This window comes from Macaca mulatta, chromosome 1 (genome assembly GCF_049350105.2).
Source record: "Macaca mulatta isolate MMU2019108-1 chromosome 1, T2T-MMU8v2.0, whole genome shotgun sequence".
NCBI lineage: Eukaryota > Metazoa > Chordata > Mammalia > Primates > Cercopithecidae > Macaca > Macaca mulatta.
In genome coordinates, this window is record NC_133406.1 from 68,749,584 (window position 1) to 68,775,173 (window position 25,590).

The 25,590-nt window shown below is 39.7% G+C and overlaps 1 protein-coding gene across 2 annotated transcripts in view; it reads right to left on the reverse strand.

Moving 5' to 3' along the window:
* Window positions 1-25,590, reverse strand: part of KCNH1 (potassium voltage-gated channel subfamily H member 1) — a 453,746-nt gene that overhangs the window by 331,152 nt on the left and 97,004 nt on the right. Inside the window, exon 6 of one of the 2 annotated variants that reach the window (XM_015116791.3) lies at window positions 13,151-13,624. In XM_015116791.3, coding sequence (XP_014972277.1) covers window positions 13,151-13,624 — 474 coding nt within the window. 2 annotated transcript variants of the gene reach the window in all.

Genomic DNA, 25,590 nt, shown 5'->3' on the forward strand with positions numbered 1-25,590 from the left:
GAGAATAACCAAAGATGCTGACTCCCAGCAAAAATTTATGAAACGATGCTAAACCTCTTTAGTCATTCAAAAAATATATATCAAAACTAGAACAAGAAACAACTAAAAGCTCATTGGATTAGGCAGAATTAAGTAAACTGGAAACATCAGTGTTGGCAAGGAAGTAAAGCAGTGGAAATTCTCATGTATTGCAACCACTTTGTGCAAAACACTCAATGCAACCACTTTGGACAGCTGTTTGGCAGTATTTACTAAACAATATACATACACGTAAAGCCCAGCAATTCCACTCTGTCTAACAGAAATCAGGGTACTAAGAGTATGAATATTCATTTAAAAAACAACCTAAATGAACATCAACAGTAGACTGGATTAACAAATTGAAGGATATTCATACAAGCGATTACAAACAATAACAATGAACTAACTACTGATGGACTCAAAAGCATTCCTGAATCTCTCGAAAGCTGTACTGAACAAAATGAGATAACATAAAAGAATGCATCATTGTCCCATTTAATTTATATGAAGATCAGAAATCAGCAAAATAGAAACACTAGTGTTAGAAATCAGGTTGCTCTGGAGGAGGAAGAAGGGAGAAGTGATTAGGAGCAATGAGGGATGTCTGGGGAGTTGGTCACATTCTATTTCTTGACCTGGATGATGGCTACATAGATGCTTGCTTTGTTAGAATTCATTGAAAACCATATTTCTGTTTTAAACACTTTAAAAGAAACAATCAGAGATGTGACACAAATTTATTTACAAAGACATACTGTTTCATTATTATGATAAAAAAGTTAAAAAAAGGAAGTAACCTAAATGCCAAATCTTGATATATCCATACAATGAACTACTGTATAATCATTTAAGTTCCTGCTATAAAAGAATTTTTAATGTCATAAAAAGGGAAAATCTATTGTTGAGATAATAAAATAGAAAACTCACTATATACAGTATAATTCCATTTTAATAAAATATACAAACATATATATGCTTTATATATGAAGGAACAAAAAGGCAGACAATATATGCCAAAATGTTAACAAGATAAAATCAAGGGCAATCATTATTTCATTATTTCTACATCTATATTTTTAAATTTTTTTACAAGTAACATGAAAAACTGAAATGAAAAATTGGAATTAAAAAATTCTTTTTGTAAAGATTATCCAGAGGCTAACACTAAGTCTGTCTTCACTTGGAAGCACATCCCTGAGGCACGGTATTTCTCCCATAAAGTCTGAAGCACTCTTTCTTATAAGTTAACATTTATAGACTCCAGAGCTAAATATTGCATGGTAACATAAAAAGAAATCATAAGATGTCTGCATGGCTCTGACACAGACTCCCAATCATTGTTTTCTTCGATCAGAGCCAGATCACAGAGCTCCTATTCCCCCTTTCACTAGAGTTTAACTGGGTTAAGAGCTTCATGAACAACAAGCAAATGGCCAAGCTATTTTTCACTAACATTTGTCTTCCTTCACAAATAAAGATTAAACCAAAGAAAATCGCCTCTTCCCCCAGCCCCATATGCAATGCCTGTGCCTAACCTTTCCTGCCCTCATGTGGTCCTCCCTTTCCCACTCAGCAAAGTTCTACCTCTCTTTCAACACCTTCCTAAACAGGTGTTTTTGCTTTTTTCTGGAAGCCTCCCATAATTCTCCTAATCCAATTGTGCTCAGAAGTTTCCTCAGCATGTATGAGTCCTGCAGGGCCCCTCAGCAGATCATTCCGCCTTTGCTGCAACTTTCTCTTCCAGCGGCTTCTATAACTTCCGGTGTCATTTTCCTACCTCTGAGTACGTGCCACTGCCTACATTTAGATGCATGAGGAAGAAGAAAAACCAAAAAAAAGATCTCAAAGTTCTCAGAATCTATTGTTTATAAAGAAACCAAATACCACTTTACACATATTAGATGGCTACTCTCATCCATTAAGCTGGCTATATACAGAAAATAACAAGTGTTAGCAAGGATGTGGAAAAAAGGGAACCCTTGAGCACTGTTGGTGGAATGTAAAATGGTGCAGCTGCTATGCAAAACAGTATAGTAGTTCCTCAAAAAACTAAAAATAGAATTATCATGACTCAGCAATTCCACTTCTAGATACAACCCAAAAGAATTAAAAGCAAACACTTGAACAGAGATATTTGTACTCCAGTGTTCATAGCAACATTATTCATAATCACCAAAAGTAGAAGCAACTCATATCCACTGATGGGTGAATGGATAAACAAAACGTGGTATATAGACACAATGAAATATTATTCATCCTTAAAAAGGAAGCAAATTCTGACAACATGAATAAACCTTGATGACATTACGCTAAGTGAAATAAGCCAGTTACAAAAGGACAAATATTGTAGAATTCCAATTATGAGGTACCTATGTTTGTCAAGAGAAGAACTGCCCAGCTGAGCCAAGCCCAAATTTCAACAGAATAATTATGCAACAAAATATTTATTTTATTAAACCACTAAGTTTTAGGGTGGTTTCTTATGTAGCATTATACAACTGAAACAATTAATACTACACCCCAGTAAAAGTGAGCAAGCTACTGACACACTCAATATGGTTGATGCTTAGAGCCATTGTGCTGCCAGAAGCCAGGTACAAAATATTACACACTGAATCATTCCACTTACCTGTACTTCAAGAACAGGTAAAACTAATCTATGGCGATAGAAATCAGAATAATGGTTACTTCAGTGGAGGGCAGTCTAGGATAAAACGGATGAGAACCTTCTAGGGTGCTGGAGAAATCCGATGTTTTGATCTAAGTAGTGGTTATGTGCAAGTATATGTTTGTAAAAATTCACTAAGCCATATACTTTAATGCATTTTTATCACACTTAACTTTATGTATTTTTTACCTCAATTTTTTAAAGTTTCAAAAAATTCTACTGAAAGGAGATTAGCTATAACAAAGCCTATATCAGATTATGATTAGTGCTATGAAAAAGTAAAAGGATAGAAATTTGTAGTAGGGTTCTCAGGGAAAGCCACTCTAATCATGTAACGTTGAGCAAACACCTCAATGAAGTGAGAGGAAAGGCCATTTAGGGGTCTGCCCCTAATGAGAGAACAGCAAGTACCCCAAGACCAGCAAGAGGCCATGGCACCTAAAACAGTAAAAGGCAGCCAAGGGATAGACTATGGAGTGCCTGATAGGCAACCATTGTGGATTTTATTGTGTGAGATGAGAGACTGCTAGGTCTAATGCTGCCAACATGTAGAAGAAGATGAGAACTGAGATCTGACCATTGGATTTGGCTATGTGGACATCACTGGCACCTTTGACAAGAACAGTTACAGTTTCAATAGAGTGACAAGGATGAAAACCCGATCAGAATAAGTGCAAGAAAGAGAAGATAAAAAGCAGAAACAACAAGAACAGAGAACTCTTTCTAGGAGTCTTTCAGTAAAAGCAGCAGGAAAATGGGGCAGCAGGTGGGGTATGTGGAGAGAGCTTTACAAAGAGGGGATATATTCCTTGATCATACAGAAGAGAAAGGAAACAACTGAGGAGTGGGCAAGAGGAAATGAATTCAGCACAAAAGCTGACCCACTAGAAGGAAGGAAGCAGAGTATGTGGGCAGGCCACAAAGTGGATTTAGCTATGGGAGTACACGTAAGTTCTTTTTCTTTCCTTTCCTTTTTTTTTTTTTTTTTTTTTTTTTTGAGATGGAGTCTTGCTCTGTCACCCAGATGGAGTGCAGTGGCGCGATCTCGGCTCTCTGCAACCTCCACCTCCCGGGTTCAAGGGATTCTCCTGCCTCAGCCTCCCGAGTAGCTGGGACTAGAGGTGCCTGCCACCATGCCCAGTTAATTTTTGTATTTTTAGTAGAGACCGAGTTTCACTATGTTGGCCAGGCTGGTCTCAAACTCCCGACCTCAGGTGATCTGCCCTCCTCAGCCTCCCAAAGTGCTGGGATTACAGGCGTGAGCCACTGCGCCCGGCCAAGTTCTCTTTTTATCGCTCCTCTTTTGTCAGTGAATAAGAAGTAACAGGATCAGGGAAGAATGCGAGCTGGGTATTGTCAGCCTGAAGAGAGAGGAGAAGCTATGAAGGTTTGCCTTGTTGGAGAACACATCCTGGGGAAATTCAGGGGGAATTCCAGGTGAGCTGAAGTCAATCTGCACAGTGATGGAGTTCTCCACTCACATTCTCCGGTCACATTCGGGGACTAGGACACAGCCTAGATGAGGCAGAAAATAAGAGTCCAAGTGGGATGGGGGTTTGGCCAGGCATTAGGACTGAGGGGCAGAGGAACAGGAGTTTGGGGAATGGAGTTCAGTGCACTAGTGGAGGTGACGACCTAATTACAGTAGCTTCAAGATATGGGAGGAGGGAAAGCAGGGACATGTTATTTCCCTAACTCATTCCCACCACTGCTTCCTAGGTACACCTTCAAAAACAAAAATCAGATGAGATCCCACCCTAACGGAAGCCCATGATGGTTTCTTTGTGCCCACATGATAAACTGTAAACTCCTTGGCAAGACTCTAGGATTCTTTATCACTGGACTCGGCCTTCGTCCCTCCCCCAGTGCTAACTCTGATTTGGGCACAACCAATGTCTTGCTCATCCCTTATAGCACAGGCCTTTGCACACGTTCTTTCCTCTCCCAGAAACGCCCTACTTCCTCCTCACAAGGCTAAACCTACTCATCTCCACCAGGAAGCCTCCCTGGATTCTCCCACTAGGCTAAGTGCTCCCTGTTGTAGGCTGCAACACCTTGAACTGACCCCTAGAACGCCTCTCACATTCTCTGCCGAGTCTATTATCTGTGGCCCCTACTAAACCAGGGGCTCCTTGGGGAGTTATATCCCTATCCCCTGTCATCTAAGTCAATTACATTTCTTCGAAGAGGGACCAACCTGAAAAAGGAGCCAAGAAAAGTTGGTGGGGAACTAAAAGAGAAGCCGAACTTGGGTTGGCCAGAGAGGATCCTGGGAGAGAAGAATGGCAAGTCAACAGAGGGGAGTCAGACACAGCAGCTGAGTTTATTCTGCTCCCCAGTGCTGAACTCTTTTTTTTTTTTTTTTTTTTTTTTTTTTTTTTTTTTTAAATCATACTTTAAGTTCTGGGATACACCTGCAGAACATGCAGGTTACATAGGTATACACGTGCCATAGTGGTTTGCTGCACCCATCAACCCATCATCTACATTAGGTATTTCTCCTAATGCTATCCCTCCTCTACCCCCACAACCCCCAACAGGCCCTGGTGTGTGATGGTCCCCTCCTGTGTTCTCATTGTTCAACTCCCACTTATGATGAGAACATGTGGTGTTTGGTTTTCTGTTCCTGTGTTTAGTTTGCTGAGAATGATGGTTTCCAGCTTCATCCATGTCCCCGCAAAGGACATGAACTCATCCTTTTTTATGGTTGCACAGTATTCCCTGGTGTATATGTGCCATATTTTCTTTATCCAGTCTATCATTGATGGGCATTTGGGTTGGTTCCAAGTCTTTACTATTGTGAACAGTGCTGCAATAAACATATGTGTGCATGTGTCTTTATAGTAGAATGATGTATAATCCTTTGGGTATATACCCAGTAATGGGATTGCTGGGCAAATGGTATTTCTGGTTCTAGATTCTTGAAGAATTGCCACAAGGAATCTTCTACAATGGTTGAACTCTTGCATTGCCTCAGAGCCATTTGTTTTTAGGTTTTACATTTTTTTTTAACTCTTGAATCACAGTTTCACAGTCAATCACGGCTTCCTGGAAGCCATGCAGGATCGACTTCCTGCTGTTAGAAATGCTCCCCTAGCCATTCCCCAGCTCCCACATATACACACCCCAGGTAGGATCATGACTCGGGTGCCTGTGCAGGGACAGCACCTATAGCCCAGTCTTCCATGTGAAGCCTCTGCTTTAACAAGAGGCATGTCTGCTCCACAATCCTTCACCCACTGTGAGAGCAAGTCAGGAGGAAGACTGAGAACATAAATCAAAGGAAAAGTTCTAGACAATGTTTCCAGCATGGGGGCAGTGGCAACATCAGGAGCATCACTGAAAACAGACTCAGCCCCTGGCCACTGCTGGCAAGTCACACTCATCAAAAGAGAAACGCACTCATCCGCAGCACTTCCTGCCGCTAACAAGACACAGGAGTGAAAACTACTGTGTGTCTGATTTTGTCCTCTTTTTTTCAAAATAATTGGTTAAGAAATACTCAGCACAAACATAAAAGACAGAAATGCCATGGAAAAAAGAATGAAATATGAGGACACTATGGTACGACTTAGTTTTTCTGTCCATTTTACTATCGGACATAATGGCTTGTAAGAAATGTTGCTTTCACCCAGGTGCTACCACAGGCTGCTAAGACTGGCCAGCCTGCATCCTGGGGTCTCACCTCCTCTCCACCCTCCAATCAAACCCACAGCAGAAGGAAATCCCAGACCAAGACCTGTGCTGATCAGAATTGAAATCGCCATTGCTACAGAGTGATGATTTTTAATTGCTATTGCTAAATAAATCATGGTACATCCATACAATAGGATATTATTCTGCAATTTTAAAAAAGTTATCACAAAAAAATAAATCATGGTACATCCATACAATAGGGTATTATTCTGCAATTTTAAAAAAGTTATCACAAAAGAAATGGACGAACCCGATATACATGTTGCTAAGTGAAAGAAACCAATCTGAGAGACTACATGCTGTGTGATTCCTATGTTACGACATTCTGAAAATGCAAAACTATAAAGAGATCAGTGGTTGCTAGGAATTGGGGTAGGGGGATAAATACGTGGAACACAGGGGATGTTTAAGGCACTGAAACTTCTCTATATGATACTGTAATGGTTGATATGCATCATTACACACTTGTCCAAACCCATAGAATGTATAATCCAAAGAATGAACTCTCATGTTAACTATAGGCTATATGCTATATGAACTTAGCTAACAATAATGTATTAATATTGGCTCATCAATGATGACAAGTGTACCACAGTAATGCAAAATGTTAATAGAGAGGAAACTGTGGGTGAGAAGGGGAGGGGAGGGTGGTCTCTGTACATCCCACTGCAATTTTCTATAAACTGAAACAGCTCTAAAACATAAAGTCTACTAATTTGAAAAACCAAATTGCTATTATGAGCCACAAGGACTGCCTATACAGTATCGTTAGAAATCAAAGGGGAAGAAAAGCCCTGGTCATCTCATGACTTTCACCTGACAGCTTCCCAACTGCTTCCAGCTGGACAGCAAGAGGAGTCACCGATGTGAAAACTGAAATGTTAGCCATCTACTTAAAAAGAACCACAGGTTGGCCGGGCGCGGTGGCTCAAGCCTGTAATCCCAGCACTTTGGGAGGCCGAGACGGGCGGATCACGAGGTCAGGAGATCGAGAACATCCTGGCTGACACGGTGAAACCCCGTCTCTACTAAAAAATACAAAAAACTAGCCGGGCGAGGTGGCGGGCGCCTGTAGTCCCAGCTACTCAGGAGGCTGAGGCAGGAGAATGGCGTGAACCCGGGAGGCAGAGCTTGCAGTGAGCCGAGATCTGGCCACTGCACTCCAGCCTGGGCGGCAGAGCGAGACTCCGTCTCAAAAAAAAAAAAAAAAAAAAGAACCACAGGTAAGGACTGACAGGGATAAATTAACAGGCTAAGCAATGAACGTTGGTCCAACTTGCTTTCAGCATCAGCGATAAGGAAAGCCTGGAAGAGCAGGGAATAGTGAGCCTAGAAGAACCTAGAGGTGAGGCCATTCAACCCAGGATAGGCAATGAGACCTTGGAGTCACTGCTGACCTCCACCCTCACCATCCATCCCCACACACCTGCACCAGTGACCTCATGTTAGGGTCACACAGGCTGACCACCCAAACCCGTCACCCCTCAGCTGTGAAAAAGGTCCATGAAAATGAGGGGAACAGCAGGCGCCACGCCAGGGAATGATTCAGAGAAAGGGCCCCAGGGACTGAAATGCATAGCTTGGTTCCCTCGTCTTCCAGATTCTCTGATGAGACAGCATGACCTGCAGGAGAAAGCACAAGCCCAGGAGTCAGGAGACTAGAGTCCGGTTTCACTACCTCAAAACAGCTGCCATCAGGCAAATGGACAAACTGTCCCTTTCATCTGCAAAACCAGGATAATACCTGCTCTCAAGCCACAGAAGGTTAGAGCTGGGATGGGCTCATCACACAGGTGAGGCAAAGAAAAGCTGAGGGAGATGAAGTTACTTTCACAAGGTTGCACAACTGGGTGAGAAAGTCCCTCTTGGGTAACAACTTGCCGTCCTCCCAGTTCAGCGCAGTCTCTTCACTGCCACACAGAGTTAGGATAAAGGTGATCTGTATGAGTGTTTTGGAAACTTGAAATCACAAGATAAAGGAAAATTTGTCATGCTGTCATCTTTTCATTGGCACATTTTGCTCCTGTTCTGCTAGAAGGTGAGTATCTCCCATGAATGTGAGCTCTTGGCAAGTGTCAGCTGCATCACTGGCACTAGCTGGTTGTGCTGCTGCCTGAGGTTTCAGAGCCAGGGATAGAAAAAAGCTCTTGGCCACCTTCAGGCTCCAGGGCACCAGCACTGTCACCTGGGAGATAACAGCCCCATTCTCCCCTTTGCATTTCCACACTTCAATAGCAGTAAGCAGTAAGTTTCCTTAGGAGAGCAAATCTGTTTTGTCGGTAATAATTCAGTCTTTAACACATGAAACACACTAGCCCAACAATCCACTCAGCACTTGAAAGAGACTTATTTAGCTTTTGCTTTGACATACCCATTCCAAGCTTTAGTTTGCTCTGTTTCCAGACCTTTTGTCCTCCAACCATTTTAACTAATGTGCAAACATATTCTCAAACGGCCTCCGAAACAGATTATTACCAACAGACTGGAGAATGACGCAAATGTAGCCCATCTACATAAGTGAAACAAGTTTAGCCAAAGGGATCACTTGTGTGGCTTAAATCATGGAGATGGGCTATATCCACAGGGCTGAATTCATAATTGCAGGCTTTAACAATTTACCCCAGTTCTTTTTTGACCCAGGCTTTGGGTGGCTCCAATCTTTTCACTTCAAGAACTCCCCACCCCCACTGCACACATACACACAGATGGCAAAGCCAACACAGCTCACGTCCTTCTTTGGTGGTCTCCACTGGCACACAAGTCCATTGGCATAATTTTGAGAACACCAAAGATGATTCAGCTAGCTCCACATGTACTTTTTATGAGAAATGAGTCAATAAGTTGTTTCTCTGCACACTCCCCCAGAGAAAGAACCTAGAGCACAGGGAGCTGTAATATTAGATTAGTAACTCCACAACAGATCACAGGTGAGAAGACAGCATGTGGTAAATAGGAAGCCACTAAGCCATTAATCAGAATTCTCCAACCCAGGGGGTTTTCCCTCAGCCGAATCCAGGTTCAGAAGATGGGGTGCCCTTCATGGGCTCTCCAACATCCTCTAACCAACATCAGCCATTCATTCCCACTAATTTAATGGTGTCGTTTCACTAAAGGACTATGCCTGGGAAACTGTGCTGGGTCTGTCCCTTGGCAAGCATCTTTAACTGCTCATGTCATCCCCAACACAGATGCCTTGGGGAGAATGTAGCTGCCCACCTCCATCTACCCCAACCAGACCCTGTGTCCAACTTCTCCACCACACTCAGACAAGCCAAGGAGTGAGCCACACACGTCAGAAGCTTCCTGGTCAGTTTTGACTCAACTGTCCATTAAAGTGTTTTGTTCCTATTTTATAAATATCTGATGCTATTAGGAATAGAGAAGTCAGAAGGGAACTCATTATTACTGTGATTATATGGTATGTTATTCGATCTTGAGAGAGTCATTTCCCCTCTGAGTCTTTTTTCTTACTTGTGAATTAAGAAGGTTGAACTATAAGACCCCCATGGTCCTGTCAGGCTGTGACCTCAAGTGGGTCTACTTATTACCTGCTAAATGGTCCCAGCCCCCACCCTGTTTTCCTCCCACCCCAATTACAAGAAAGAGGTCAGGGTGCTAGGCCTCTTGTTCTTACAGTAACCTTCTGGAGGTGAGACTAATGCAGATGAGATTTAGCATTCACCAGACTTTAGCTCTTGGAGCTGGCAGGAAACTCAAATAATCCACCACCCAAAAGCTATGCAGTAAGGCAGGTATAGCAGTACTATCCCCAAGATGTACATAGGAAAACCATGATCCAGAAAGGCTAAATGATATGCACAAGGATCCCAGCTGTTTCAACGGGTGATACCAAGAGAACTAAAAGCCAAATCTTCCCATTCCTCACACTGCTCTCCCTCCACACCACCAGAGTTGTTATGAAAGGGCATTATTTGAGGTGTTAGCCAAAGCTTTAAAAGAAATTACCAAATATAAAATGATATCTTACAGAAGGTAACAATAGCTATAGCCCTTAATATTTATACTATTATTTATGACCCAGAGGTGATAGTAAGAGGTTTGATACTAAGCCCTTTACCAATGAGAAAGCTACAGATAACTGACATTTTTCCTATTAACCAATCTATTTCATGAATCTATAAATCAGAAACCACTACTGGGGTATTTATAAATAACAGCAAAGGAGTTCCAACCCAACATATTCAGTTGGTTTGGAACTCCTTCCCAGGGGAGAAGAACTCTGCTCTGTTAACCTACCAGGTGACTGACACATTTTACATATGTGTTTATAGTTCTGCCAATTTTTAATAAGAATCTGTGGAAGCTGGAAAACTGTTCTATTTATCTGCAAAATTTCAGTGCCATTACTCTAAATAGAAAATGGTTTATTTTAAAAACCAGTGTGTTTTTAAAGCTAAATTTCACTTTCCCCATATGTGTTTAAGAAGCTCTTTTAGATTCACATAATTTATTTGAATTACCTAAGCCAAAATGATCATATTTTCCTAAGAAAAAATTTTCTAAAAATGTGCTCACAGAGAAAAATATTCCCAACACGTACTAAAATTCTCATTTGTGGGCCAGGAGTGGTGGCTCATACCTGTAATCTTAGCACTTTGGGAGGTCGAGGCAGGTGGATCACTTGAGGTCAGGAGTTCAAGACCAGCCTGGCCAACATGGTGAAACCCCATCTCTACTAAAAATACAAGAAATAGCTGGGCAGTAGCATGTGCCTATAATCCCAGCTACTCGGGAGGCTGAGGCAGGAGAATTGCTTGAACCCGAGAGACGGAGGTCGTGGTGAGCTGAGATCGTGCCACTACATTCCGGCCTGGGTGATAGAGCAAGACTTTGTCTCAAAAAAAAAAAATTCTCATTTAAGAACCCCAACATTCATGTTAGGTATGATTCTGCTCTTGTAAATGATCAGTCTTGACTCATTTCATCCCCCTACAAAATTCACACAAGCCACCCCAGAGAATTAGTCTTTGGGATTTTAAAGTATTTTAAAACCCACCACACAGATACAAGCATGGGTTGTTGTGAATCTAGAGCATCTGAGCATCCAAATTCTCTCCTTCCAGCTCTACATTGGCAGCATTTTGTAGCAAAAGCTACATTGGAAAGAGAAGCTCACTGGAAAGAGAAGTGGTAGCAGTTCTGTTTTCCCAGAGAAAAGGCTGCTGTCCCACTGCTGGTACTGATCTGAAGGCACAAAGGCATCATTATACCACCAGTAAGACATGGAGTCTTGACATCCCGGGAGGATGACCTGGATGTCCCAGGTCTTGACATTCCGGGAGGGAGCAGGCTGTTCCTTTTAATGTTCTCAAGCCTGAGTCCTATGAGCCCTTTAGTTCTGAAATGTGTCTTGCACCTCAACTTAGTTTCCAGGTGGCTTCCTAGATTACCCACACAACCCAGCCAGACTGAGACCTTGGGAGCCTCTGTAATCTGAAGCAATGAGGGCCCAGCTGACCAGGGCTGGAGACTTGCCAAATGAACTGCCTTATCTTAATCCATCTGGAATGTCAACTAGGAGTAAGAAAAAGGAAGGACAATTCCCACAGAACACAAACTAGATAAGAATCTGACATTTTTCTTTGCAATGACTTGACATCCTCACTTTTTCAAAGAAAATCACCTTAATCAGTCCAGTGGCCCTTCCTGCTACCACATGGCCCAGGCACTCATTCAGAAAATGACTTAGAGCATGTCCTAATTCCAACACATTTACAGAGAATTTAGCTTCCTTTAATTTCATCCATTGCCTGCAGGACTAACAATTGAAAACAGTTGCTGTAGTTTGAATGTTTGTCTCCTCCAAACCTCATGTTGAAATTTGATCCCCGGTGTTGGAAATAGGGCCTAATGGGAGGTGTTTGGGTCATGGGGGTGGATCCTTCTTGAATAGATTAATGTCCTCTCTGGGGGAAGTGGGGTGGTAAGTGGATTCTTACTCCATTAGTTCCCACAAAAGCAGGTTGTTACAAAGAGCCTGGCACCTCCTCTTCCTGTCTCTCACTTCCTCTCTCACCATCTGATCTCTGGACAAGCTGGCTCCCCCCTTCACCTTCTACCATGAGTGACCCGGTCCGAAATCTTCCAGCCATCAGAATTTTGATTTTTCTTTGTAAGTTACCCTGCCTCAGGTATTTCTCTATAGCAACACAAAATGGACTGAAACAGCAGTGTAATCCAAAACAATACTGCTCCTCTTAACCACAAGCTGGTGCCTGACTACCTCAGTACATGGTTGCCTCCAAATTCATTTTAGCGAAGAAGTAACTCATCTCAAAATTTAACAGAAAAAAGGAAAAGCAAACTTTCAGGAAAATGGTATTCCTATTACCAGGAGTTATTTGGCTATGAAACAGCCAAAAGTCAGCAGCAGATAAAAGAAAAGTCTGCATAATTAGAATAACCAATAGGTAGACATTCAGCAACTATATACTCAATAGAAGACTTGCCAGTGCAGTGGCCATGCATGCCTGCTGCTGCAGGCCCACCATTCCTGAACCAGTGGCTTACATTCCACGTGGAGTAGGAGTAAGCCTTTGGTCTCTTCCCCACCCATTCACCGTCATGCAGGGCCTCCAAACCGCCAAAGGATGGGAACAGCAGGCAAGGGTATCTATCAAGCATGCTCCCTCTGTTCTACACATCAGTCATGCTATTTCCCACCCATTTATTCTTCTGTTGACCACCCACATTTAATTCAGTTTTAAAGACATGACAACAAGGTCTGAGATTTGAGGGATGTACCTGACTCTCTCTCCCCTCCAGTGGTGGTGGAATCTGATCAGCAAAACCAATCTTCCCTGGATCACCCATAAAGGCACTAACCTCATCCACGTTCTCAAAAGCGTTGATGACATCATATGGCAAACAGGACAGAAGGTCAATCACAAACCACGTCTTCAGGTAGTTCATGCGGATAAGTTTGGGGTCAGAAATCACCTCCCCTGCTGGTCCAACAAAGGTGGTATGAAAATTGAGCACAATGTCCACCAGAAAGATAACATCCACGATGCTATCAACAACCAGCCAGGCCACATTGTTCTGCCTGGTTTTGAAGGAGACATTATAAGGGACCAAGATGGCTGTATAGAAGGTCAAGATCAAGATGATCCAATCCCACGTGGTCTTAAAAACACAGTAATGTAAGATGATGTGAGGGGGAGTCTTTGGTGCCTCTTGCTTGTACTGGGGAAGGATGTCTGAGCCCAGCTGTAGGACCTGTACAGAAAAACATGACCAAGAGAGAACTAAGTTAGGATTTAATTGCAAGTATCTAACCAGTCAGCATCTGTGATTGACAAATGGTCACAACACTCTAGATAAATCGTTTGGATACAATAACAGGTATAAAGGAATATGGGAAAATGAAAGTGAACATTTATAATAGAAATAATCATAAAGAAACAATTACAAACTACTATTTGGCTGTGAGCCAAGTGTTATACTAAACACTTTACACACATTTATTATCTCAATTCTAAACACACCTTTGTTCTATTAGCCAATTATTATTCCATAAGTTAGAAACTGGGGCTCAAAAAGATTAAGCAACTTTTTGTTCAATAAATATTAATTGCTCTGATTTCATCCAACAGTGGCAGAATGCACATTCTTCTCATCAGCACATGGAACATTCTCCAGGAAGACTATATGTGAGATGACAAAACAAGTGTTAACAAGCTTTTAAAAATCAAATTCATATCAAGAATCTTTCCTGACCACAGTGAAAGTAAACTAGAAATTGAAACATGTGGAACTTGGGAAACTTTATGAATACATGGAAGTTAAACATGCTCCTGAATAACCAGTGGGTCAATAGAGAAATTAAGAAAGAAATTTTAAAGTGTCTTGAAACAAATGAAAACATAACAAAAACCTATGGGATACAGCAAAAGCAATACTAAGAGGGAAGGTTATAGCAATAAATGCCTACATCAAAGAAGTTAAAAGATTTTAAATAAACAACCTAACAACGCACCTCAAGGAACTAGAAAAGCAAGAACAAACCAAATCCAAAATTAGAAGAAGGAAAGATATAAAATAAGAACTAAATTAAATAAAATTGAGACAAAAAATACAAAAGAGCAATGAAATGACAAGCTGGGTTTTTTAAAACCTAAGTTTAAAAAACCCAAACCTTTAACCAAGAAAAGAAACCCCCAATAAAATTCAAGATGAAAAAGGAAATATTACAAGAAACAGCAAACAAATACAAAGGATCATTAGAAGCTACTATGAATAATCATATGCCAACAAATTGGAAAACCTAGAGGAAATGGATAAATTCCTGGACACATACAATCTACCAAGATTGAAACAGGAAGAAATGGAAAACTCTAACAAACCAATAACAAGAAATACGATTAATTGAATCAGTAATTTTAAAAATCTCCCAACAAAGAAAAGCCCAGGACCAGATGGCTTCAATGCTGAATGTTACCAAAGTTTTAAAGAAGAATTAGTACCAGCTATTCTCAAACTATTTTTAAAAATTGAAGGAGAGGGCATTCTTCCAAACTCAATCTATGAGGCCAGCATTACCCTGATACCAAAACCAGACAAGGGCAAATCGAAAGAAGAAAACTACAAGCAAATATTCCTGATAAACCTACATACAAAATCTTCAACACAACACTAGCAAACTGAATCCAACAGAACATCAAAAAAAAAATGGTGTACACTATAATAAACTGGAATTTATCCAGAGATGCGAGAATGACTCAACACATGCAAATTAACAAACATGGTACATCACATCAGCAGTAGGGGAAAAAAATTATTATCTCAATAGATGCAGAAAAAGCATTTGATAAAATTCAATATCCCTTCAAGATTAAAAAAAAAAAAAAACTCTCAACAAATTAGGTATAGAAGAAAGGTACTCAAATGCCTTACATTCGCAGCAACCTGCATGAGATTGGAGACTATGATTGTAAGTGAAGTAACCCAGAAATGGAAAACCAAACATCGTATATTCTCACTCATGAGTGGGGGCTAAGCTAGGAGGATGCAAAGCCATAAGAATGACACAACAGACTTAGGGGACTCAGGAGGAAAGGGTAGGAAGGGGGTGAGGGATAAAAGACTACAAATTGAGTTCAGTGTATGCTGCTTGGGTGATGGGTGCACCAAAATCTCACAAATCACCACTAAAGAACTTATTCATATAACCAAACACCTACCTGTTCCTCAGTAACCTATGGAAATAAAAAAATATATATATATATAAAAAGACCTTACAGGACAAACCCACAGCTAACATCATACTGAATAGGAAAAAGTTGAAAGCCTTCCCTTTAAGATCAGGAACAAGACAAGAATGCCCATTTTCACCACTGTTATTCAACACAGCACTGAAAGTCCCAGACAGAACAATTAGGCAAGAGAAAGAAATAAAAGGCATCCAAATTGAAGCAGAGGAAATAAAACTGTCCCTGTTTACAGACATAATCATATATTTAGAGAAACATAGACTACACACACACACACAAAACCTGTTAGAACTGGTAAACAAATTCACTGAAGTTGCAGGATACAAAAATCAACATACAAAAGTCAGTAGCATTTCCACACACCATCAGCAAACAATCTGAAAATGAAATCAAAGGAGCAATTCCATTATCAATAGCCACGAAAAAAATTAAGTGTCTGGGAATAAATTTAACCAAAGAGAAGAAAAAATCTCTACAAATAAAGCTATAAAACACTGAGACAAGAAATTGAAGAGGACACAAAAAAATAGAAAAGTATTCCATGGATTAGGAGAATATTATTACAATGTCTAATTACCCAAAGCAATCTACAGATTCAATGCAATCCCTATTAAATTACCAATGACACTCTTCACAGAAGTAGAACAACTTAATCCTAAAATTTACATGGAATCACAGAAGACCCAGAACAGCAAAAGCTATCCTGAGCCAAAAGAACAAAACTAGAGGAATCACATTACCTGACTTCAAACTATACTACAGAGTTAAAGTAACCAAAACAACAGGGTAGTTGCATAAAAACAGACACATAGACCAATGAAACAGATAGAGAACCCAGAAGTAAATCCATGTATCTACAATGAACTCATTTTCAACAAAGGTGCCAAGAACATACATTGAGAAAAGGACAGTCTCTTCAACAAATGGTGCTGGGCAAACTGGATATCCATATGCAGAAGAATGAAATTAGAACCCTATCTCTTCTCATATTCAAAAATCAAGTCACACTGGGTTAAAAATTTAAATCTAAGACTTCAAACTATGGAATCACTAAAATAAAACTTTAGGGAAACTCTCCATGTTGCTGGACTGGGCAAAGATTTTTAAGGTAAACCTCAAAAGTACCGGCAACCAAGGCAAAAATAGCCAAATAGGATTATATCAAGCTGAAAAGCTTCTGCACAGCAAAGGAAACAATCAACAGAATGAAAAGACAACCTACAGAATGGGAGAAAATATCTGCAAACTATTCATCTAACAAGGGATTTCTAGAATATACAAGGAATTCAACTCAACAGCAAAAATTGAATAATGTGATTTAAAAATGAGGAAGTAATCTGAATAGCTATTTATCAAAAGAACACATACAAATAAATGGCCAACAGGGATATGAAAAAATGCTCAACATTACTAATCATCAGGAAAATGCAAATCAAAATGCAATGAAATATAATCTTATCGCAGTTAAAATGGCTATTATCAAAAAGACACATATACACAAAAAAATTTTGATGGGCTGGGCGTGGTGGCTCACGCCTGTAATCCCAGCACTTTGGAAGGCCAAGGTGGGTGGATCACCTTAGGTCAGGAGTTCGAGATCAGCCTGGCCAACGTGGTAAAACCCGGCTCTACTAAAAATACAAAATTAGCCGGGCATGGTGGCATGCACCTGTAATCCCAGCTACTCAGGAGGCTGAGGCAGGAGAAACACTTGAACCCGGGAGACAGAGGCTGTAGTGGGCCAAAATCATGCCACTGCACTCCAGCCTGGGCAACAGAGCAAGACTCTATCTCTATAAAAATAAAAAATAAAAAATAAATACTGGTGAGGATCCAGATGAAGGGAAATTATTATATACTTTTGGTGGGGATGTAAATTAATACAGCCATTATGCAAAACATATTGAGGTTCCTTGAATAAAAACAGAACTACCATATGATGCAGCAATCCCATTGGTGGGTATATATCCAAAGGAAAGGAAAATGGTATGTCAAAGAGCTATTGGCACTCCCATATTTATTGCAGCATTATTCACAGTATCCAAGATACGGAATCAACCTAACTGTCCACTGACAGATGAATGGATAAACAAAATATGAATGGATATATATACCCAATAGAATATCATTTTGCCGTAAAAAAAAGAATGAAATCCTGTCATTTGCAGCAACATGGATAACCCTGGAGGATATTACGTTAAATGAAATAAGCCAGGCACAGAAAGACAAATACCACATGTTCCACTCATATATGAAAGCTAAAAAAGCTGAACTCCTAGAAGTAGAGAGTAGAATAGTGGTTACCAGAGGCTGAGAATGGTACCAGAAGAGAGTGTGATAGGGAAGGGTTGGTTAATTGATACAAAATTTCAGCTAGAGTAAAAAAACAGATTAAGTATTTAAGATGATGGATATCCCGACTACCCTGATTTGATTATATAAATTTATCAACCTATCACATGTACCCCCAAAATAGGTATATCTAAAGTGTATCAATAAAAGTTTTTTTAAATTAGTATTTGATAGGAGAAATAAGTGTTCTATAGCACAGTAGAGTGAATAGAATAATAATTTACTATATTTCAAATAACTAGAAGAGAGGATTTTGAATGTTTCTAGCACAAAGAAATGAAAAATGTTTGAGGTGATGGAGACCTCAATCACCCCAATTTCATCATTACATACTGTATACATGTATCAAAATATCATGTGTACTCCATAAACATACATAATTATGTATCAATTAAAATTTTTAAATATATTTATTGCTCTGTGCCTGGAACTGTTCTAGGTACTGGACGTGCAGCAATGAAGGAAACAGCATGATGCCTGCTCTCGTGGAGCTCAGTCTAGGAGACAAATCAAAATCATTTCAAATTGTGATAACCACTAAATAACACTGGGGCAGGCAGAACACTGTGATTTGATAAAATGTGACTTGAGTAAGAGAGGGAAAGTGTTTGAATTGAAACCTAAGTGACAATAAAGAACCAGCCATTTAAGTTTGTATGGAAAAATTATCCTAGGCAGAGGGTGTAACTGGTGTAATAACCCTAGGGTGAAATAAGCTTGATATTATCAGGAAAAGAAAGAAGTCCAATGTGGCCGAAGCACAATGAGTGGGAGGAGGCGAGGGAGAAGATGCTAGATGAGCTCTGAAAGGAAAACGGAAACTAGTCCACACAGGACCCAGTGGGATATTGGGAGGTGTTAGATTTTATTCTATGTACGGCTGGGTGTAACCAGAGGGTTTTAGGTAAAAGAATAATAATCGGATGCATGTTTCTAAAAGATCACCCTGGCTGCTTTCTAGATAATGAGTTGGTACAAAGGATTGAGGGAAGAATAGAATCTGGGTACTTGTTATAACAGAGAAAAAGATGAGATGATAGAGAAAAGCAGTCCAATTTTGTACATATCAATATTTCTGCAGTATAACCCAGCTGGACTTGCTGATAGCTAGAAAGAAAAGGAAAAAAAAGGCAACGAAGAGTACCAACTACTACATTCCATGAGCCCAGCATGCTGGCTGGCCCAAAGGAGGCACTACAGGACTGTTTTTAAGTGAGTGAGTGAACTCTAAAGTCCTCCAGCTAGCGAGAGATGGAGACAGGATCACAAAACAGATCTAACTAGATTCAAAACACATGCTGTTCCACATCATGGTTACATTTCCCTGAGTAACTTAGGATTCTAAGGAAGCAGACTTAGTGCAGGAAGAAGTCCAGAGAAGGTTGGTTCCAGGAGAGACTCACCAACGGGTTTCATCCTCATTAGTCAGAGGCAACAAGCTGTGCCTTCTCATACCAAGCCAAGCTGGAAGGGACTCCCAGCTGCTCCTCTGACACTTGCAGGTTCTTATAAATCTCTAGGTAAAACTCCTCTTGTGTCATGGGAACTTCTTGTTACCTCTAGAGGTTGAAGACCGTTTAGTAAAAGTAAAATTAGCTGAACACCCCTGTTTCCCCTATGGTTGACACCAGCCTTTAAAAGGGGGCAAAGGAAAGCTAGGAATCCAGAGTGTCAGTGTGCGTCTTTGGGTGGAAGAACTCTTTCCACTCCTCCTGCGAATGCACTCCTCCCTACTATGCTTGAGATTTTAATTTCTCTCTCCATGAAAAGGAAATTACAAGAGTGTGATTAAGGAAGCTTGGATTCTGAGACCTCAGCAAGAAAGAAGTTTGGCCTTTAAGAATTGTTGGGAAAAGCTGAGTGTTGAGAGAAGCTGAGGCAGAGCTTGGATAATGTAAAAGAGTCTTAGAACATGTCTGGGGTCCAGGGTCTAAAACCCCTCATGGCCTTTGGAACACCAAGTTCTGTGCTAAAGGGTGGAAGGCTCCCCTGACGCACCATAGTCTAAGCCCAGGGCCCAAAACCCCTCGTGGCTTGGACAGAATCCATGGCTCAGGGCATAAAACCTCTCCTGACCTCTGGCATGTGTCTAGACTTGCTGGCTCCTTGCTTCTAGCCCTCCCAGGCTCCTAGATGGATTTTGTCTTAGAATTGGCCATATAAATGCTAAACCATCACAGCTGTAAATCATGTGCTTAATGCAACGCCCCCTTTCAACCCCACATTCTTGCCACCTGTTTCTTTGTTTGATCACCAATAAACAGTCTGGGCTTCCAGAGCTTGGGGCCTTTGCAGCCTCCATAACTAGTGTTGGCCCCGTGGACCCACTTTCTCTCTCAAATTGTCTTTTCTCATTCCTTTGACTCCACCGGACTTTGTCACCCCCACAACCTGGTGTGGGGTCTGATCACCCCAACAAGAATACAGCAAATAAATGAACCAAATAGGACTTCCATTTCTGGAATGATAGAGTAGACATATTTTTCCCTATTCCTCCCTCTAAGTGCAACTAAAAAGCCTTCATCATTATATCTAAAACAAATATAAGACGACTCTGAAAGGTGGAGAAAAGAAAGCAAACTGGCTAGGAACGACACAGTGGTGAGCTCTCCGGGTTTTCCTTTTGACTCATGTATTCCTGACTTGGAGCTAAAGAAGCCAGCAACCTGGAAACTCCAAGGAGTACAGACAAAAAAAAAAAAAAAAAAAAATCCCAACAAAAGCCTATTCTTTCCAGCCAAAAGGACTGGGAAATGAGCAGCCTCAAAAGACAGAAAGCTGTTAGATAATAACCACTCTACTATAACCACATAGCACAGAAAAATTGTGTGCCCCCACCCCGCCTCAGCTAAGTCAGCAGGGCCTACTAGGAAGCCTAGACTTCCCCTTTCTTGAGGCTGTAATGAAGCACCCAATCTCCCATCTCCTCTCCTACTGAGATATTCCAGCCAGAAAAGGCCCAGTAAGAAGCATGGACTTCCACACAATGCCACCTCCACCAACAGTAATGAGGTGCCCCTTTCCCTCCTCAATGGGATGGTCAGAGGAAGCCTAGTGGACAGCTGGGATTTTCACCACTGCCCAGCAGTCATGAGGTCATCCCCCACAACGCAGAGAGGTATCCATGTAAGCTTAGTGAGGAGCTGGAATTCCTATCTCTACCCAGCAGTAACAAGGAGGAGTACCCCCCTCAGGTGTCAATTGAGGCTGAGTGGGAAATCTGTATGTTTACCCTGACCTGGCAAAAGTGAGAGGATGACTACCTCTTCTTCTGCCATATAAATGTTAAACCTAAAATTCAAACTTTAAATAAGATCCGGAGACTACCCAAATGCCAAACTTTCAATAAAAAATTCATTCATTATACCAAGAACCAGGAAGATATCAAATGGAATGAAAAACAGGTAATCAATAGATGCCAACACCAAAATTATGTATCAGAAATATCAAAGATTTTTGAACAATCATAAAAGTGCTTTAACAAGCAATTAGGGACAAGCAAAGAAGATATAAAGAACCAAATGGAAGTTTTAGAACCAGAAAATATAATAACGAATATAAAAAAATCCAATGGATAGGCTCAAAAGCAAAATGAGGCCAGGCACAGTGGCTCATGTCTGTAATCCTAACACTTTGGAGGCCAATGTAGGAGGATCACTTGAACTCAGGAGTTTGAGGCCAGCCTGAGCAACATAGTGAGACCCCATCTCTACAAAACATTTAAATGTAGCCGTGCCTGGCGGTACATGCCTGTAGTTCCAGCTATTCAGGAGGCTAAGGTGAGAGGATTGGTTGAGCCCAGGCAGTTGAGGCAGGAGTGAGTCATGATCACTCCAGTGTGGGCAACAAAGTAGGCAAAGCTGTCTCAGGAAAAAAAAAAAAAAAAACAAATGAACAAGATGAAGAAAAAAATTAGTGAACTTTAACTTGAAGATAAAACAATAGAAATTATCCTATGATTGTTGTTCTGTAATAGAAAGTATCTGAACAATAGAGACAGAAAGGCAAATTACATAATGATAAAAAGCATCACTCCAAGAAGACGGAACAATCCTGATGTATATGTACCAAACAAGAACTGTAAAATATATAAAGCAAAAACCTAATAAAATCAAAAGGAGAAACAGACCCACAGTACTCCTCTCTCAATAACTGATAGAGCAACTAGGTAGAAAACTAGCAAAGAAAGAGAAGAACTCAACAATACCATCAAACAATAGAATTTAATCAATATTTACAGAATACTATCCCCAACAGAAGCAAAATACAGTCTTTACAAGTGTACACGAAATAGTATTCAGGATAGATCATATGCTAATCCATAAAATAAACCTTAATAAATACAACAATTAAAATCACCAGAGCATATTCTCAACTACAATGGAATCACACTAGAAACCAATAAAGATAATGGGAAAATATCCAAACACTCGGAAACTAAGTATCACACTTCTAAACAATCCATGGGCCAAAGATAAAGTGGCAAGGGAAACTTTTATTGAACTCAATGAAAATGAAAATAGAAGTGGGATACTGTGAAAGTAGCACAAAAAGGGAAATGTTTATCACTAAATGTTTACCTAAGACAAAAAGCCTTAAATCAATATTCTAAGCTCCCACCTCAAGAATCTATCAAAAGAGAACAAAAATAAAACTAAAGCAAGCAGGAGGAAGGAAATAATAATGAGCAGAAATCGATGAAATTAAAAATAGGAAAACAAGAGAAAATCAGTGGTCTTTGAAAAGATCAGTAACATAAAATAACATCAACAAACCTGTAATCAGACTGAAAATAAAGAGAGAACAGAAATTACCAGCATTAAGAATGGAAAAGAGAATATCACTATAAACACTGGAGACATTAAAAAAAAAAAAAAAGGGAATGCTACAAACAACTCTACACACATAAAGTTGACCAGTTAGATGAAATGGACCTCAAAAACCACAAACTACCACACCGATAGCCATAAAATTATTGAGGGAATCAAATGCATAGTTTTAAAACTCCCAGAAAAAAAATCCCCAGGCCCAGATGATTTTAATAAATAATGGTGTCAAAATTTAAAGAATTAACAGCAATTCTACACAATCTCTAAAAGAAAATAGAAGCAGAGGGAACACTTCTCAATTCATTTTGTGAAACTAATTTTACCCTGATTCCCAAAACCAAAGATAGTACAAAAAAGAAAACTACAGACTAGTAGCTCTCATAAATACAGATGCAAATATCCTTAACAAATAGTAGCAAACAGAATTCAGCAATATATAAAAAGAATGAGGCCAGGCGTGGTGACTCAGGCCTGTGATCTCAGTGCTTTGAGAGGCTGAGGTAAGAGGATGTTTGAGGCCAGAAGTTCAAGACCAGCCTCGGCAACATAGTGAGACCCCCCATCTCTACAAAAAAAAAAAAAAAAAAAAAAAAAAAGGCCAGTGATGGTGGTGCATGCCTATAGTCCTAGCTGCTTGGGAGGCTGAGGCAGGAGGATCACTTGAGCCCAAGAGTTCGAGGCTGCAGTGAGCTAGGATCATAGCACCACACTCCAGCCTGGGTAACCAAGCAAAATCCTGCCACTTAACAAAAAACAAACAAAAAAAAAAGGTGGGGTACATTTCAAGAGTGCAAAGCTGGCTCAATATTGAAAAAAAAAAAAAAAGCCATGTAATGTACGATATAACAAGCTAATAAAAAAATCACTTACCAATTGATATACAAAACATTCAATAAAATTCAACACCTAACACCCATTCATGATAAAACTCTCAGAAAAAAAAAAAAAAAAAAAAAAAAAAAAAAAAAAAAAAACACAGAAATAGAGAACTTCCTAAACTTAATAAAGAGCATCTACCAAAAAACCTACAGCTAACATTACTCTTAATGGTGAAAGACTGAAAATTTTCCCCCTACGACAAGGAACAAGGCAAAATATCAGCTCTCACCACTCTTAATCAACACAGTACTGCCATTGCAATAACCCAAAATAAGGAAATAAATGGCATTCAGATCAGAGAGGATGAAATAAAACTATCCCGATTTGCAAATGACATAATGCTACACAGAACATCCCAAAGAATTCACATAAAAACTTCAAGATACACATATAAAAATTATTGTATTTCTACATATAGGAATGAACACTAAAATTACATAATACCATTTATAATCATTCCAAAAATACTCAGATGTAAATATAACAAAACACATGCAGGATTTGAATGCTGAAAACAACAAAATGTTAATGAAAGAGATTAAAGAAATGGAGAGACATATCACGTTCCTAAATTAGAAGACTAAACATACTAAAGCTATCCATTCTCTCCCAATCGTTATACAAGTTTAGCACAATTTCTATCAAAATGCTGGCAAGAGTTTTTGTAGATGTGCACAAGATTACTTTAAAATTTATATGAAAGGTAAAGGAACCAAAACAGCTAAAACAATCTTGAATAAGAAAAATTAAGTAGTTCAAACTCATCAAATGATGTACATTAAACATGAGTGGGTTTTTAGTTTTAGTTTTGGGTTAATATATCAATTATACTTCAATAAAGCTGTTTTTAAAAAGAAAGTAGGAGGAATCATTCCAACCAATCACAACACTTGATATATAGCTACAGTAATGAACACTATGTGGTACTGGAAAAAGAACAGATACATAGATTAATAGAACAGAATAGAGAGCCCAGAAATAGACCCATACAAACATACTCAACTGATTTTTGACAATGGTGCGAAAGCAATCTGTGCAGGAAAGATGGCATTTTTAACAAATGGTACAGGAACAAGTGGACATCAATAAGCCAGAAAAGGAACCAGGACCTAAGTCTAGCATCTTATTTAAAAACTAACTCGAAATGGATTGCGGACTTAATATAAAACATAAAACTAAAAAAGTTTTTTTTAGAAGAAAAATGAAAGAAAATCTTCAGAATCTAGGGCCAGGCAAACTGTTCTTAGATTTGACACCAAAAGCATAATCCATAAATGGGAAAAGTGACAAGTTAGACTTCATCAAAATTTAAAACAAACAACTGTGTTGAGGATGAAATGAAAATCTGTGACTGAAAGGAATATCTGCAAAGCAAACATCGAATAAATAGTATCTAGAATATATCATCTATAATGTATAACGTCAAAACTCAACTATAAAAAATCTAATTAAAAGCTGAGTAAAAGGTATAAACAGACATTTTACCCAAAAGGAGATACAGATAACTAATAAGCACATGAAAAAAATGTTCAACATCATTAGTCACTCAGGAAATGCAAATTAAAATTACACTGTGATATTACTACACACCTATCAAAACGGCTAAAATAAAAAGTGACAAGACCAACTCCTGGTGAGAATGCAGATAAACTAGATCATTCATGTATTCTTAGTAGGAATGTAAAATGGTGCATGCACTCCAGAAGAGTTTGGCAGTTTATTAACAACTAAATATGCAACTACCATATGACCTAGCAATTACACTCCTGGGCATTTATCCCAGAAAAATGAAAACTTATGTTCACATAAAAACTTGTACATGAATGTTTATAGCAGCTTTGCTCATAATCGGCCAAAACTGGAAACAATCCAAATATCCTTCAACAGATAAATGGTTAAACTGGGTTGCTTC